The 19,219-nt window shown below is 36.0% G+C and overlaps 1 protein-coding gene across 1 annotated transcript in view; it reads right to left on the reverse strand.

The window, feature by feature from the left end:
• The window catches only part of TTC29 (tetratricopeptide repeat domain 29), a gene marked incomplete at its 5' end in the record, with an annotated part of 111,034 nt that extends 94,313 nt beyond the window's left edge, over positions 1-16,721 (reverse strand). Inside the window, 3 exons of the mRNA XM_084204973.1 lie at positions 682-905; positions 14,178-14,261; positions 16,630-16,721. Coding sequence (XP_084061099.1) covers positions 682-905; positions 14,178-14,261; positions 16,630-16,721 — 400 coding nt within the window. The remainder of the gene's footprint in view (positions 1-681; positions 906-14,177; positions 14,262-16,629) is intronic.
• Between the last annotated feature and the right edge of the window lie 2,498 nt (positions 16,722-19,219).

Here is a 19,219-nt window from a genome sequence, read left to right on the forward strand (position 1 = left end):
GGTAGAGCTTTGTCTGCCTCCATCCCTGCAATTATTCCAGTGGAGAAAGATGGAGTAAGTTATGTTACTATTTATAGTAAAAGGAAATTATAAATATGAGTGCTTAGTAAATAGTAGGCAATAGAGAAAATACAGTAATTTGGAGTTATGTCTTCACTAATATCTAGTAATTCACAGGTGGCATGTTACATCTGTGTGCTGTATTTCATTTGACATGTTCACAATCCTTTTTAAGTCAGTCACAAATCCAAACACAGTTAGCAGGGTATTTAATAAAGACAGATTTATAAAAGTATTAGTGTGTGAAACAGCATTTCACCTCGTAAATTTTTCTAATACAAAACCATCTACTCAAATCAATAGAGGAAAAAAACAATAAATAATGACACTATGAGAAAATAATTGAGATGTTATCAAAGCTATAAATACATCAAACATTTCTGATGTTATCAAAATTCACTCTACATGTTTTTTCCTTTTTTTTCTTTCCTTCACAAAACCTCTCCTGATATCTGCAGCTCCTAATCATTTATTCTATAAATACAGCTCAGTTGACTAAGGCTGCAATGTGCTAAGATGCAGTAGCGTTTCAAATTCATACATGAAACAATTTGGAAGCTTCCCCCAGGCACTGGCGGCTGCGGCTCCCGCTGCTCCGCTACCCACAATCCCCCCATTTACCTGCTCGCTGGGCTGCCTCAGCCCCGGTCAGCAAGTGGTAAAGCTGATCCAGCTTATCAGGCTGCTCCTCCAGGGACTTCTCATACCATATGGCTGACCCAGGCCCTGCAGCCTCCCTGAAGGCATTCCACTTCTGGATCAGAGTGAGGAGCTCAGAGAAGGACTTGTGATAACCCCGGCGCAGCATGTCTATGCAGATGTTCTTCTTGTATGAATTCCTGTAACTGGGAATAAGAAAGGGAGATTTTAAGCCTTTAAACTTGTATTCTGTTCTCCACCTTACCAAATAAGTGCAGATAACTACAACAGCCTTCAGGAAGAGACCTCTGCAGTTCAGCAGCAGGGAGTGGGTATTATTTCCCCTGCTCAAAGAGAGACCTGCTAAAATCTGCTTGCAAATGCCATACCCTGGGGAAGCAAACATGGCAATAATCAATAAATACCAATATATACATTGAAAACACGGTCAAAAATACACTGGTATTCTTCAGCTGATATTTGGTAGAAAAAGCTGACTGATGGGAACACCCCCCCCCCATGTTTACATTAGTCCATGAAAACATGATGAACCCTTAGTTTGCTTTAAGACAGTGCACAGGGAAAATTGAGGCTCATGTCAAAACAACATATATGTTGTTATATATAACGTTATTATATATTAAATATACATATTGCTGTATGTTATATGTTGTTATATATATATACATTAAATAGTTTTGCTGTAGGACAGGACGGCTTGGCTTAAAAATGTCAAACAAATGCTATGCCAGAATAATTAGATATTATTTTCCTTCCATTTAGCATATAACTTCAGCTGGTTTAGTGATGCAAAAGTTTGATAATTTCTCCCAAATTTTACAAATAAGTGATGCTATGATGAATTTTTTATTGAATTTAGTGCCTTCATAAACTCTGATAAGATTTTCATATCAAAAAGTTGTAGAATCAAATATTCTCAATTGGTAATACACCTTTGGAGGTATTATTTATGGAAATAATCAAAATATTTCTTTCATATGGCATGAAACAACCACATTGGGTCCTCTTCTGGAAAAAAAACTGAGTCCAATGGGACTGCAACACAAGGCACAGATGTAAAGGCTTGCAGGGATGGTTATCCAGTCTGGGAAAACCAACCTTTACCTCAGTAAAATGGCAAGGACACAGATGTGTTACCTTTGTCTTGTATATTCCATGAAGTTACCAAACTGTTTTCAAGGCTGTCCTTTTAGATTAAAAAACATTTAAATACAAATTATCTCAGCTTTAAAATAAATATGAAATTCTGAAAAATGAGATTTATAGTGTATGTAATAAATTCAGGGGTAAGAATAACAGCCCAATGAGACTAATACTTTGATCTTAAAAACAGCTACTGCAATTCTTCAACAATGTTGATAAGATGGAAGTGATGTGAAAAACTTCTTAGCTAGATGTCAATACAACAGACAGCAATGTAAGATGTAGGAAGCAAATAATCTGCACTATTTCATATTTGGTATAATTAAAATAAAATCTCTTACTACACAGATGCACATTAATCCTTCACATGTACTTTTCACATTTCACTTGTAGAACTGAGCATAAAAATATTAAATGATCCTGATACAATTTAGACCAGACAGTACTGAATTTGTGTTTAAGATATAAACGGATGCTTTTTCAGACTGAAAATCACACATTTCTCACACAGATAAGGGAAAAGATATAACTATTCTGTACCATAGAAATCTGCAACATTTATCTTATAAAAGTATATGAAAAATATGTTTAAACATTTAAGTTTTCATTTGTTAAAATATGCTATATTTGACATATACCAAATGTACAGTATATAGCTTCAAAATACTGTAAAGATACTATGCTTATACCATGCAATGTATTCATGTATTCTCTATTTTTTATAAGGAATACCTTTTTCCTTACTGTTTAAAAATTCTATGTAATTAAAAAAAATTTAAAAAAAACAAACCCTGAAGAGCATAGGTAAGAAATTCCTACCAACTTCCAAAGGCCTAGGACTGAATCCTATAGTAATATAACTCAGAGAAGTGGAATAACAATCTGCATAGCAGGGACACACATGCCTGTTTATTTATACAATGGGATCTATATATGTCTGTGTGTGTACATGCATCAGATCAGGAGATGTATTGCAAATAAACAAGGAAGTAGTGCTAAAAGATCTCAGCAGTCACTATCCAAAATGTCATTAAGATAATTTTAACACTCATTGGGCACAGAACTGGTATTCATACAAATAGAAAAACTGCGTCCATTTTATTTTCTGTAGACTGATGTATTTTACTTGAAGTCAAAGCACATTTTCCCCACAAGAAAGCATTATTAGCAAACCAGTACAGGAAAACAAAGCATATAGTAAACTGTGTAATTTTTAAAAAACAGTGTCAAGAGTGTTTTAATAAATCCCATCCCAATTAATGGAGAAATTGAAATAATGCTGAGATAATCCTACTGTGCAGAGCCCCTTTTTTTCTGAGGCAAAGACGACTGATTTTAGCACACAAGCAATGAAGCTATCTATTGTAAATCCCTTCAAATTTCACGGCATAAAAATGAAAGTCGTGCCAGTTATTATGCACAAAGCACACAATAATAATACTGTTGTTTGCCTAAGTTTCTGTAATATATAAGCTACAAGTGAATGATCACACACAAACAGTGAAATTGGGCAAGAGATTAATGGTATTACGGGGATAAATGGTATTTGTATTCCTTAGAAGAGCTTGACACTGCAGTGAAATCTAAGATAGTTACAGTTATCAGTGTTTCCAGATGAAAATTCAAGGGTCCTCTTTTACCCCCATCAAACACTCCTTTTGAACAGAGGAATGGTGTAGGTGAGAGCAGCAAACTTTTCATGATACCTTGAGATAAACTATAAATCCTCAGTCCTCAGTCCTCAAAACACTTTCCATCCTGCTTTTTATGATATCATGCAGCATGTAAAATCTGATGTTAAGCAGAACAACTCATGTTTTAGATAACTAAAGATTACTTGATTTCTAATATCAATATCAAAACATCATACCTAAGGTTCCTTCCAACTCAGGATATTCTATGATTCTGTGATTTATTTTATAAAATCCCACAGTTAGCATTAGTGTAGCGTGTTTCTACATTGATAAGCAACCTTATGCTAAACACTCTCGAACCTTGCTACCTAATAAATTATGATTTATTTTTAAACAAGCGAGTTTGTTTTTCTGCATTCGTGTTCGTTGACTTGAGGTTTCCTTTGAACAATTAAGTTACTTCCAGGAGCGAAATGAGAGAAGACTGCCTGCCCTTTGCTGTGCCCGGAGCGGAGCCGTTCTCGGGGTTTAATGGTCTCTGGGGGCATCTACTGGAAATGTGGGAAACTGCAGGCAGGATGCGCGGATCCCGCCTCAGAACAAAGGGCCCGGCCGTGCCCCGCGCAGGGCACAGGGCACAGGGCGAGGGGCCACCACGGCTCGCACGGCCGCTGCAAGCCACGGAATGTGTCGGACCAGAGTGAGCAGACAGCTCTGTAAGGTCAGCCGGGTTTCATTTTGAAACCGAATGTGACGTGACTGCAAACCCAAAGTCCTCCCTCCCCTAGGGTGATCATTAGATCGTGCCAGAGAAACAGGTTTCAGATGGATTTTTTTTAAAACAAACTATTTTAAAATGAAATTTGGAGCATTTCTATGTATTTATGGTTAAAATAAAGATACCAATTAATCAGGTTTTAATTTAAAGGAGAATTGGTTTGCTTTGCTCATCCATGAAACTCAACAGATGAGAACCACAACACTTACCACAGAGCCAGCTGATTCTAAGAATCCCCCGATCCTTTGCCTGTGCACTCATTTCTGTCATTGCTGCTACCCCATAATGTTGCAAAATGATTATTTACATAGGCAGGGTGCTGAGCTCCAGGTGGATCTGATCCTACACCAGCCAGCAGTTACTGTGATGCAGTGCTGCATCAGAAAGTGCTGAAAAATTCTGTGAGCTTCTGAGAGTCTCTGTCATGATGGGGGTTGTGTGTCACAAGAGTTTTCAGCACCAAATAAATAACCAAAAGTTAAAGTTGCCATTTTAGTGGCACCTTGGTACAGGTGACGGTTTTGTGCTATGTAACATCACATGGGTGGAAGGAGCTGCTTACTGAGTGCGGATCTGTGAGTTTGGAAAGACACTGCTCTTAACATTGTGCTTAATTTAAGTGCACTCAGATACTTCTACAGACATTTAATTTTTTTCCTAAACTATACAGCTACTTCAGTAATTTTCTTACTTGGATTTCTTTTTGCATTATCATTGCTATTACAAAACAATCTAGAGTCATGCTGAGAAATCATGGAAACCTGATTCTAATCTGTCTTTACCAATGGAAGAACAACAAATAGCAATGTTCAGTGAGATTACACTGTTCCAGTCTCAAGAACTTTCCTATACTATGGTATTGCACTTTTACAAGACCCTTAAGCAATGCTGGGAGATCAGCACAGCACCTCACAACATTTCCTCCAACTTAAAATCCTCCACAATAAGGCTATTTGCATTCTACCCTTTAACTAAAAGAGAGGACAGAAAAAGGAAATTAAGAGGCCAAGAGGCAGGCAGGAACTGGTGTTAGAAGTAATCATAACAGAATCATTTATCAGGAGCTTAATTCTCTATGCCTCCTGACTGATGTGGTCTATTACAGACATGCAAAATAAGCCCAGATGACTACTACTTTCAGATGGCAGATTTATATATTTATAGCTATAAATATATATATAATATCAGGTTTCATATATTTTGATTTTGTAGGGCTTAATTAGTATTTCCAGTTAATTCCAGCTGCTGATTACAATACAAGTTGTTGTATTGTACTGTAGCAATCCCATTTTGTAAGGAACAAAATGGCATGGATTAAACAACGATAGTATATAAAATATTAAAGTGTACTTCCAGTGTAAAATAATTACTCTACCAATTATTATAATGCTTAAAAACTGTATTCAAATAGGTTTCATCCACTTGGGATTTTCTTTTGCAGCTGGCAAGCCAATGACTGATACAAATGCCTTAGATAAGCATCACAAAATTATGAAAAAATAATAAAGATATTTTTGCTTATGTTTATCTAAACAAATTTATTTTACTTCCCCCCCCATTTCCTGTCTATAAATCTACAAGAAAATTAAAATTACATAAAGTACGTGAATACTTAGCTACTTTTTGCTTAACCTATATGCAAAAAAACCACATCATAAACATGGGAATATCAAAATTTACTCCCTAAAATTTGAAAAAAGATGCATGAAGTAAAAACAAATATAGTACATAAAATACAAAAATGCTAAATATACTGTAATAATTTATACATTTAGGCTGCTCTGCCTAGGAATTGAAAGAGGAATTATTATTTAATTATAGCTGAACAGCCAAAAACCAAGAACAGTTTTGCAACACTGTTGGTGACCCATGCCCAAATGAGCTAAATTTTGTGCAGGGAATTGTTGAACACAGAAAGTGCTCATGCAAACACTTGGCAAATATGGAAGGTGAGGTGCCTTTAGCACCCAGGTTCCAGTGGCGTCAGGCCCTGTACTCACACTGCTGCTGTCTACACTGCCCCATCCCTGGGCTGCAACCCCCCAAAGGTAAGCACAGAGCTAACTCAAAAATGCATCCAAATCCTGTGCTATCCCAATTCTCTGGGAGAATTTATCCACACAAATATTTTGGTAAATCAAGTCCTTGTATGGTCCAGGCATTCAGCACATTTCAGTACCACGTATGGCTACAGATACAAAGCTATTTAACTGCATCAGGGCACAGCCTCTTTAATCCTGCTTTAAAGACTGTCCGTTTAAATACTTTTCTTTTAATGAAATATTTACTGCATGGTAATATGTTAAATTGTAGACTATAGTAATCTCATTAAAAAAAGATATGACAGTACAGTAAATGCCATTAAGCAGTAATAGACAGCTTACACTTCAGAATATTTTACTACTAAGGCTGAGTGTTAAATTACATTGGGGTGGGGTGCCTGCTTTTTAATTCCAAATTACAAACTTGAAATAGCTAATATCGTATTACAAAAAATAATAAAATCCACAAACCCCCAAAATGTTATAAAAAGGATTCCCTATTCTAATTATAAATAAAAAATATTGCACGACTATTTGTACACATCATGGGAGGGAAATACAGCACTTGGAATTGACTTGTAACAATACAGATTTTTTAAAGAAGAAAAACTTTATGGAGCTATGTATCCAGAACTATTAACAGAAAGATGAAAATAAAGCAAGTATTAAAAAAAAGAGGTGTAGGTACTTTATACTATATATATATTTTTTTTTTAAATTTATTATTTACAAGAATTTTTAGCTTTAGCAATGCAGTGTTTTCCATCTGCTGCCTCAGTCACTGGATTGTTGGGAAACCACACTTTAACCTAAATCATGCAATCAAAGGGAGATGCACACCCTGTCAGTAGGATCCCGCAAAGAACACATATATTGAACTCACTTCCTTTTGTTCAAAGCTACATAAAATGAAAAATTAATCAATTATAAACATCAAAGGATGACACATAAAAAGTGTTTTAAGATGAATGTAAGCACTGTAATAATTAAGAATACTCATTAACCCAGAAAATGGAAATATGAATTTAGGAATGGACTCTTGAAACATTTTTGTCCCTAAACATAAATGCAAAGAAAACATTAAAACTAAAGATAAAAATTCTACCCTTATAAAAATGTTCATCTTACATAAGTAAACACACCTGTGATTCTTTCCAGAATAACCAGAAAAAAACATTATCTTTATTAATCTTTCCACTTTTCTTTCAAAATTAATAATATTCCTTAACCAAAAGTAACTCCAACCACGTTTTATGGACTACTATTTATCAAAATGATGTATTTCTCAACTTCCCTCTTTTATTTCAGAGCTGACTGGATGGTCTGAGAGCTAGAAACATGTAAGTTTGGAATCCTTTCCATTTGACTTGCATGATATCAAAGCAGTCACTAAACTTCTCTGCATGTTTATTTTACAGTGTGCAGGACAGATAAACATAATTGTTTACTTTCTGTATCCTCTCAAGCTGCTCTTATGAAATTTCATAAAACCCTACACAAGGCTCTGCATTTATTGCAGTATTGACATGAACAATTCACACAGTACTTTTGCTTTTGTTTAAGAAATCTCTTATTCAAGTCCCCAGCTGAATTTACTCAGTAGGATAAGGACAAATAGACCACAAAGAGATTGATAAGAAAGGAAAGGCAAGGATTTTACACAATGCAGGATTCACTGTAAAAATTATTAGGAAGTCATGACCGTACCAAGGTATATTAGACAATCTTTCTTCATCTCAGCCTCTTTTTGTGTGTTAGAGATGCTTCACCTTTATGGAGTGTTTTAAAAATAGAAGTCAGTTGTGTACTGCTTGTACATTATCTTCAGTAGTAAATATTGTTGAACTACTGAGAAATGAAAGCACTAAAAAACCGTAAGACCAAACTTAGTAAAAACAACAAGTTACATAAAAAAAGAAAAACTTCAGCTCACTGTGTTCTTCTTTATTAAAGTATGTCATGTATTTTATCTTTGCAAGAGTTTGATGAGTTTTTGCAAGTAAAATTCTGTTTCCTCTATACTTGCTAATAGTCATGAGAATCTGTAGTTTGCACCTTCCCATTAAAAATGTATTGTATTTTTTGAAATTATTCACCCCGCCTTTTATCCAGATCATGTCTTTGAAAGGAGGAAGTAGATAATAAATGGAATAATTCATGATTTCCCATTAAATATGAAACTTTCTTTTGCAGAGTTTAGAAAATGAAGTTCTACATAATGTACAGAAGTTGATTAGAACTTTTTTTAACCTTTTCAAGAAAAATCTTCCACATTACACAGATGCACAGAGAAGTTTCTTTAGGAAAGGCAAACCATTCACTTCTTACACAGTTCTGTTTCTCAGATCACTGCCTAATTACACTAAATAATATGCTTATCAGGCCCAAAATTCACAGAGATCATTCATTTGACCAAAAAGAATGTGTGCCTCTAAGTTCTAAAATTTCTTTTTGAAAGTTGTTTAATAAACATCGAATCCTGGTCATGGCAAGTGAGATTGTTAGGAATTATTCAGACTGAAAAAAATACATATTTAAATAATATTGTGAAAGGAATTTAAAATTTATCATCTAGCTCACTAAGTGACTTGTGCCATCTCCCTTTCCACAACCAGCAGGGAGTTTGGGACAGAGTGCCTTAATTTAAAATTTCTTTTACCATGAAAGCATAAATTTCTTTAGTTCTGATTTACCCTCTTCCATAGTTTTTAGTATCTAAAAATGAAGAAATACCCTCATAAAATGTAAATGAGTTTACACAACATTCCACCAGTTTTCAACCAGAGTAATGTGAACAAAGAGAGTCAGAAGGTGCTTACAGGTCCTGTCCAAAGACTGACATCAGGAAGAACAGCAAAGTCTTGCTAGGACTGAACATGAAAGGGAAAGAAGTTTACTCCTTTCTCTGTTTGCTGCTATGTCCTTGAGCCTGCCTCCCTCCCTCTGTCTCCACAGCGTTGTACACAGAAGAAATGGAAGCAGCTCACAGCAGTGCATCACTGGAACCAAATACTGTCCAATCAAGGGCTGAAATACAAGGGAAAAGCAGATTCTGCTCCTACACATTATCTGTGTGAATCTCAAATTGCCTTTTGCAAGCTTGCTAGTAATAGCAGATGCACCTTGTGCTTCCTTGCCTTAATCCCATACCAACATAATATTTTCCTCACCTTTTTTCTGGTAGTGCTTCTCTTCTCTTCCTTGAGAGCCTCACTTACTAACAGAGAAAGGGTCAATCTACCCTACAACATAAAACCCCGTGCCTAGACCAAGCCCCTTCAAATTGAGAAGTCCCAGTAAAAATTTCAGGTAGTGAAAAAGACAACATGGTAATATGATGTCAATGAATAAAAGGTCATCTATTTTTTGAGTAACCTAAGAAAGTCACCTTATTGATTTATGTGGTAGAGGTGACAGCTACTAAAAGTATGGGTTAGTCAAATCCCCAATCAGCTATTTTTGTTCAGCTTCCTTAAAGCACTGGTCCTTCAATGCATAGAATACAGACAGATAAAGCAAATAAATAAAACTCTCATGATTGAAATAAATTACGAACAAAAGACAAGGTCATAAAAATCCCAGTCTTAGGGATAGGCTTACTAGTCCATAATGGCTATAATGAAAATACAGAACAAACCTTCATAGTATGTCTTCTCCTCTCCATCAGCCCACAAATCCCATTTTTCTCCCTCAGTGAACTCTCCAGATCATCTGGCCTCTAGTCAGGTGAGGAAGTTTCTCCCTCTTTAGTCCTGGAGGACAGATAGGGCTGAGTATTCAGAGATCACTGGTAGAAGATGTATGGATGTAGGAAAGAAATAATTTATTTCCACAAACTCCTCTAACACTTAATCCCTCACAAATTTTCCCACATCTATTTTCCTTAACTCTACTCAGCTGATGCCGACACTGAAAAGAGCAGAAACTCGGGGAGGGTAGTAAATAATTTGTCTCTGATTGAAGAATGGAAAAATAATTTTTTTCAGATGCCACCAACAGAAGTTTTAAAATGGATGCCAGGTCACTTCTGTTCTGCAGTTGACAGCTTCCTATACAAATATTGCCTCAGGAATTGGTCTCTAAGACCTCTACCTCATCCTTTTTACAGCTTTCAAAATTCCATAGTTCTGCAGTGTGGGATTGAGTGGCAAGTTATGTGTCTACATCTGAGCTCGTCACCCTACAATCTCTCTATAAGCAATGGAGAGAAACATGTGCTTCAAAAGTATAATTCACCTTATTCTAAAGCACTTGCCTGGATCCTGAAAGATGGGACTCAACGAATCACAAGGCTGAGGTTATTAACCTGGATCAGTCAAGCTTGGGTGAAAGTCCCTCTGCTCTTTTTGCAAGGAGTTTACAGAAGCTATGCTTCACTATATTCATCACTCCTCACTGCTAGAGCAGAAATTTTATGTTCCATTTTGCAGGCAACAATTTGCAAAATAGTTTAATGATCCACCTTCCCAGGATTGGCAGAGATGGCCAACAACTGCTCTGGGGTACACAGCACACCTGAGAATTAAAGCCTTTGCCTTCTTCTGTTTCAGCTAATCCTAAAATGGGCCAGCCATTGGAGAATTCTAAGCAGAACAGCCGACTGTATCTCAAAAACATCTGACAGAATGTGTGTAAGAGAATGCTGTCTCCCGCCTGAAAAAACTCATCTCAGAGCCTGTCTTTACTGACACAGATTTATCAAGCAAGCTTTCCATAACACACTGATCCACCACTCATGAGACAGAAAACACAAATACAAATTTTCTGCATACCTAGGTAAGCCTTCATCATCTCTGTAAAACAATTTGGATTTCTTTTTACCACCAGAGCCTTGAGGACCATAGAACTCCATCATCCAACCCAAATGTATTTAAATACATGTAGTAACATCACTAATGTAATTATATTTTTAGTTGCAGCAAAGCAGAGCTATTCCTCTAATCAAATGCATTTCAAAGTTTCTCTTTCTAGTCTTCAACTCTTTTTTGATGACATGCTCCTCTTTTGACAATTTTCATTTGTATGAAGAGGAGAGAACTGTTACTTGATCTTTCTGGACCTGACAAAAAGATCATGAAACAAGAATGACAATATCAAATTCTGTCCCATTTTAGGCTCTAAACTAATCTGAAGATTCAATCTTGAAATCAATCTCTTGATGAAAAATGCTTTACTTCACAGTTCATAGTGAACTTCTTGACTCTTAGTTCAGTCATATGAACTATTTTTAATTTTTACTGCAATTTGATTTTGAGCTGTTAATGACTTGGTGAGTCAGGACTAAGAACAGAAGGTATCAAGGAAAGCACACTGAAGGCCACAGGAGTCAGCCAACCTCCACATACAAAAACCTGCTTCTGTGGCAAGAAAGCACTCACATTCTTTTACATTTTTACATTTCCAGATCCTTGCACCACATTTACTTCCTATTTCAAGTTAAAGTCTTTGAGAAGGAAGCATAAAAAAATCAATGAAAAAACAAAGCAATATCCTGTTTTAATATAATTAAAGTACTATCTTTCTTAAGCACTATTTTTCTCCCTCATCTATCATATCAACTTTGGACAAAAAATTATTACAAAGAAAAAGAATGAAAAACATCTCCTCATTTTTCCACTGGAAAAAAAGAGATTATATCATGAAGACACTTAATGGAAGTCTCTTTTGCTGAAGTTTGGAACACAGGACAATATTTTACAATACAAGCACAACTGCAAGCTTTTTCCTTCAATAGTTCATCTCAATTTCAAGTAATATTGTGAAGGATAGGATTTTAGGGGAAAATTTTAAAGGATATTGCTTTTTTCCATAAATGTGGTACTACCTATACACTCCTTTATTTAGACGATAATAAATGTGTTGTTTGCCTAATGTACCCTTTAAAAAACCAGTGTTTAATATTAAGCAGAAGTGTGGCTACAAGAACTTGTCTTGGTGCAATCACTGACATATATAGTTAGCCCCAATATTAAACAAAAGTAAAGATATTTATATGTCGGAGGAAGGAAATTCAGTCCTTTTATAAAGAAGTGTAATAATCTGCTTCTGGAATGGAAACAATATTGAAAAACTACACAGCATATTACAAGCCATCTATCATATTTTTAAAATAATAATAATACCCGTTGCCTGCTGAGACATACCAAGCATTGCACTGATTTCGGTAAGATCATTTATAGATATGGCATTGCCTTACTTACTAAATTTGTTTTAGACTACATTTGATGCATTTAGTTTTTTCTAACTAGATTAGCATAATACTAATGTAACTGTGTAGTTAGTTTGCTACCTTTTCTTTGCTCTCAAATGATTTTATCAAGGTTATGGAAGAGCATTAGTGAATTATATATATAGAGAGAAATTTCGTAACTGCTGATTTATTATCAAAAGCTAAAATTCTAAGAGAATTAAATGCACAAAACATGAATGTAACCTTTTAAAGTAGGTACTTTAAAAATCTCCACAGAAATACACCAGAATACATACGATATTTCAGTTTAATCTTCTAAGAGGCACTGGTAACTTTGGAAAAACAAGACTCTTACAAAACTGTAAGGGAACTCCACTTTGTGTAGGTATTGCAGAACAGATGATAAAATTCTTACTTCATTGTGGATGTCCTCGCTAGTTTCCTTTTCCACAACATTCAGACTCAGGCTTTGGATATAAAAACATCACTTAGGAGGATTTTTTGCATTGTTTTTTTGTTTGTTTGTAAAATGCACTTTGAAGCCCCAAGGCCTTCCTAAAACAGTGGTGACCTCCTGTGTAATCACCTGCGTAAGAGAGAACACTTGTGTCCCGGGCATGGTGTGGAAATCCACTGGGGCTGAGGACTGAAACAGCTCCCTGGGAAGGCAGTTCAGTCTGTGACAATTGTTGGAGTGTAATGAGCAGAGCAGCCAGTTCCACAGCTGGTGTGGAACCAGGGGGACAGTAAGGGAAGGTGCTCACTTCTGTGCTTGCTCCCTGAGGTCTGAAACTTACAGTAATTTTCTAGATTTCAACGTGGAAGTTTTTAGGGAAGCTTTGCAGGCACATTCTTCGGCTAGGAAGGAGAAAAGCATATTTTGCAAGAAACTAGCTGGTAGAATTCCTGTCTGACTGATAGAATGTTTTTATGCTGCAAGGGTGATCTTGCAATATTCATTGTTAAGGTGCCTAGAGCCCTTGTATATGCATCCTTTTATTATTTAAATATTGAAATAAATAAATCAGCTCACTTAAGCAACCAGAAATCCAGTTACTTAGAATTCTTTCATTAATTTTGATGGTGCTGAACCCCAGATCTGTAAAAATACTCCAGAAGAATAAGCCAGTCACAGTCTCTTGTAACTTCTGAATGTAAATAACTCAGCTGTAAGAAATCAAAAGTTATCTAGATTTCTTTCATTCACTGGGTTTTTAAATAACTAATGGGGTATTAAATGCTTCACCACAAAAGTCAGCACTTGGGCTTGGCTAAATAGTAATTCAAAATTACAAGAATGTGTATGTCGGTACACTCAGCTCCCACCCCAAAGGAGATATTTCACAAAGGCTCAGAAAAAAAAGAGAAGGGAAAAGAAAAAAAAAAGGAGCACAATATAATTACTGACACAATCTTAACAATAATGTTACAAATCTGATCTAATTGGTAAATATACAAATTAGTAAAACCAAGGAGATAAACGCTTTGATATTTTTAACATCAGGAGAAATGAAACATCATTATTTAATATCAACTTCAATTTTTAAATGCCAAGTTCCACTAAAAAGGGTAGGGCCTAGGGAACTTTAAATTTAAATTACTATGATGACTAGAAACAAAGGAAACAATAAACTTATGGATGTTAAAATGCCTCAAAAAAGCCAACTTACGCAGCAGCTTCTTGTGCTGACACCCCTTTGATATTCTTCGCCAAATAATCATCTATGGCATCTTTATCTTTGATCAAATGAATCCTAAATTTAAATGAAAAAAATTAAAAGAAACATTGTTAGGTGGTAACATAGACTTCTGCAGCATGTATAATATATTATCATCACCAAGCAGAGCTAAACACTGAAATATTGACAAAGTAATATATCAGACATTCTATAAGCACATACAAGTATCTTTTTAATTTTTTGGTCTGTAGTTAGTTCAAATATTCATTTCTGAAAGAAAACAGAGGTGATATCAGCTTTCAGGGGATCTGGTATATCTAATCTGATATTTCTGTCTAAACTAAAAGAAATTGTGCATTATCTAAATCAGTAATAATTGATTAAGCTATCCATATTTAAACTGTTTCCTAAATCAGAACTGTTACATTTTTGTATTATCAGTATGGACCAGAGTGGTACAATCTATTTCATATTTAGCTTCTCCAAAATTAAAGACAAAGGCAAATCAAGAAAATAATTCCCAAATCCAACTCAAAATGTTTTCCTTGGTGCAATACAATCATACTGCTTGTGGCTTTCCACAGTTTGAGTAGCATAGTCCAAAAGGTGCTCCACTGAGGGGATAATTTGAAGGTCATCAAAATAAAGAGCAAATTTCAGGATGCATGGATCTAGGTTTAAAATTTGAACTGTGCACCATTTCACCTTTCACTTCAGTCACCATATCTTTGCATCTCCACTCTGATACACACGAGATGCCTGGAAAGGGTAATATGCACTTACTGACCATAAGGTGTATATAAATAGAATCTGATATCCCAACTGTAGAGGATGTTATCTTTATAAAAGTAATGTGAATTAATTTTTATCCTTCTGAGAAAGAGCACAAAGATTGTCTGGTTAATCACTCAAAGATAAAAGAAATTCAGTATTAGTGTTCCACATAAATCCATTACTTTGCTCTTTCTCTGCCTGCATTACACTGCTGTCTTTCATTACAGTGATGAGAGTAAACTCTTTTCATAATGTTAGCTATTATAAGCATCACGCTCCTTATTGCTCTGAGAATACTGAAGACACTTCACAAAGTTCATTTAAATGAAAACAAAATAGCTCAGCAAAGCAGAGTTATTTTGACATATCTGTATTTAAAACGATGTAACAGTGAAAACTTCCCTCACAAATAGTGCCTTTAAATTTGTTCCAGAATTTGCTGCTGCTGAGTGGCACCAGCAGAGGCTTGTGCTTCAAGGCTGCACTTAACACAATCCAGTTGCTGCTGATGTACACCTTATTGATATTGCCAAGAAAATTCACTTATAATCAACACCAAAATGTTCTCAATATCAAAATTTTCACACCAGAATAATAAAAATTTAGGAAGATCTTTGGAAGAAGGGAGAGAAAGTCAAACAGAAACAGTGAACAACAGCAGGCAAATTCCTATCAGCCTACTGCAATTGAAAAGCACTGCAGTTAAAAAGCACCTCAAAATGAAACAAAGAAAAGCCTGATGACTTTCCATTGTCTTTACAAAGGTATCTTAATAAATAAATTTAAAAAAACTGAGGGAAAGCACTTAGAATCATATACAATTTAAAATGCCACCTGCCTGATAGCCAAAGTATGAATTTCTGACTTCTGATTGGTAACACCCTCAAACTTAAAACTACAGTCAAGGGAAAAAAACCAAGCAAAAACTTGCAAACTAATTTCTGTATTACAGAAGTTCTGTAATAATCTGTATTGGACTCATGTAACTACAAACATGGTCATCCATCATGAAGAGTTGAGCTTACTAAAAATAACAAATACTCATCTCACCCAGGCTGTTATTATGGATGATGCTAGTGTAGCAATAACACAGAAAACATGGGCAGGTGTTACTTAGGAAAAAATACACTAGGAAATTCCATCAACTCAAGAAAATCATTATGGCTTCTTATATGCAATGAGAATTAAAAACATTAAAATTAATTAATGAATTAATCAATGTGAAGAAAAGAGACTGTGACTTGGAATGGACATTGTTTCTTTTTACAGAACTGAGATGAGGATGGCATTTGCTAAAATATGCCATTTCTTTTCTTCCAGAGGTTGTCACTTGCCTTTTTCAAGCTACTTTATCCTTTTTTCTCTGGTGTTTCCATAATGACTCACAGTACTTCATGAAGTGTACAAAAAGAGTCTGCTTCACCTGTAAGTTGGCTCCTATTTAATTTTAAATCACTCAGTTGTTAACAAGAAATCCATTTTAATCCAATGGACATCTTTTTTTTTTTTTCTCTTTTAATTGTGGAACTTTCCTAAGAGAGAATTTCCTTGCCTATGATTTTTGTAGTTTTAAATATTGCAAAAGAGCAAACATGATTTGTTACCATGGCACAGCTGATTGAAGCTGTTCACAGGAAAAATGATGCTTTGAAAGAGAAGTGGTACCTACCTTGCAAACTCTAATGGGGGGCAAAGAGGCTGCTCCATGAACTTGGGATGTTCCCCTGGGCTTTGGAGGACTGCTTGAGGCAACACCTTCATTTTCACTAAAACAAACAAAACCAACATTACTTGAAACAACCCCTTCACAGCAATGTGGTTTCTTTTCCTCCTTGTGCTGCTTCCCAGGCCACTCTCTGTTATTTCCAGTGCATTAAAACCCAACTCCAGTTCCACACAAATTGCAGCATTACTTCAGTAGGACATAGCACAAAGGAATGGTCATTATTTAACTTTCCATGGATTTCTCTCTTTCACTGAGGTGCTTTTGATTTCCATAGGGACAGCTGATTCAGGAACCAATACCTGCATGGGATTCATCTGAGCTATCTCATTTACTTCCTCAAGCTATCTAGGTCTAAGTAGTGATAATATTTTAAATTAATACACAATAAGAACAGATGATGGAATATACAGGGTGGAAAGCAACGACAGGCACTGTGTTAATTTTCAATATCCTACATAATCATACTAGAAACAAGCTTTTGAAGGAAAAAAACTTACAACACAGGGTTTTACTTACAACAAAAGCCAAAAACCTCGCAGTTATTTAGAATCGTCTAGCTTGACATCTTGAAGTACATAAATGCTAATAGGACTTTTTTGTCGTATAGAGCTACTGTGTTTTTTCCCCAAGTATTCAGTCTACACTTCCTACCATTAAAGTTTCAGCTGCCAGTTCCTTCATTTTGCATGTCTGTGATCTGAGGACGTTAGCAGCAGGAGCACCCTTACTTTTAAATTTGGTTTAATGTAGGTATTGCATGCCCTGCTGGTAGGCCTGAAGGCATAAACTTTTAATAGGGATGGAAAAACAGAATATAATAAGAGGGGGGAAAGAATTTAACTATTTGCTACATTTAGTGAAAGGAATTTTTTTTTTGTTTGGGAAATAGGTATTAGATATGAATCAATTTGTTACTGAATGATCAGCATCAATTTAGCAGATATTTTATATATTAGCCTTTCTGGGATCAAAAGCCATTTCATTGATGCAGTATTTTGCTGTGGTTATACTGAAGTAATTTTTTAAATTGCGTTACTGAGAACTGAATAATAAGGAGAATTATAGTTTGAAAGGATGACAGGATAGACTATTTCTCCTAAGTCGTTCTTCTGGGGCCTTGTATTAATGATAACATTTTTTACAGAAAGAAAATAGATTATTATTTATAGATAAACAGGTCTGCAATTAGAGGCAGCAAAATTTAACAGAAGTGTGTCCTAGAAAAGGAAAAAATCAATAGAACAAAAAACATATGGGTAATTCATCACTATAAAAGATTACACTTCTCACAGAGAATGACAGGTTTGTATACAAAAACTATATAGAAAGGAAAACCCCTTTTTAGGAAGATGCTATTCAGTGAAAAATAGTAATTGGACTTTGGAACAACAATATTGAAGCCCAGAGAAGATGCAAAGATTTCTACAAGCTTCTTTGCTGCGAGGTATTAGGTGGGAAAATGAACAGAGCCATGCCTTAGTGGAGGCTGAGTAATTTGGCAAGCCAGAGGGGCTGACTGCAGCTATGGGGCAGAAAAGGGGGAGAAGCAGCTGAAAGGAGACCCCCACAGAGCCACTGCAGCCACGGAAAGCTATTTGGAGACTGCCACAAAGCACCTGGCTGGAGTGCACGACGAGTCCTTGCCGGCTCACACACTCCACGTTCCCAACCCACAGAAATCAAATCTATCGGACAAGAGGCTATCAGGCACACAGGTGTCACATGAGGCACATATGCAGACATTTTTCTTAGCACGTTTCTGCCTCACAAGGACTAAAATACTGCCCTGGCTCCTATTTCAAACTCAAAGCTTGGGAGAGGAAAACCTCAAGCTGCTTCATAATAAAGCCAACTGAACTTTTACTTTATATGTGGGAGATTGCTGTCAGAGTGAAATGAAGGGTGTATTTCTCTCATTTCCAAAGTAACTTATTCTTACAGGTAAATTACAACCACAGTTACAAGACAGAAGGCACCACATCCTTCTGAAACCCATGCTAACCCAGACCTTCAGTCGTGTAAATTTCATTGCTGGTCATTTAAAGACCACTTTACATTTCGCTCCTTTATGATAAAACCCAAGCTATGTCTCATTTACTCAATCAAACACCCACAGAATTCAATGAAACATGAGGTGATGCAGTTTGTTCTAAAGAAGTGCTTCACTTAATCCCACAATGGAGGGAGTCTCCCCATGGATGTAGTTGCTCCAAGGTGCACTGAAGCCGAAGGTAAAACACCAGCTGATAGCTGGGAGCAATGGTGCCTTTCCCTGCACCTTTTGGGAAACCAGTTGGCTGCCCCTTTGCTTTTCCCACACATCTTCTGAGGTGTTAACTGGAGGCTGAGGATTTCCCTCCCCGGGAAGGAGGAGAGGAAGCAGGGATGGATACACCACACGGCTGCCTTTGTGGGCATATATATATAAAGGGATTTCAGAATGTGACAGGACAGACTTACTGGCACGCAGCTTTACTACACTGAAAGTAATAGTGCAAATTGATTAAAAAAATAAAAACGAACAATACATTTT

Source organism: Fringilla coelebs (genome assembly GCF_963513975.1).
Source record: "Fringilla coelebs genome assembly, chromosome: 4".
Classification (NCBI taxonomy): Eukaryota; Metazoa; Chordata; class Aves; order Passeriformes; family Fringillidae; genus Fringilla; species Fringilla coelebs.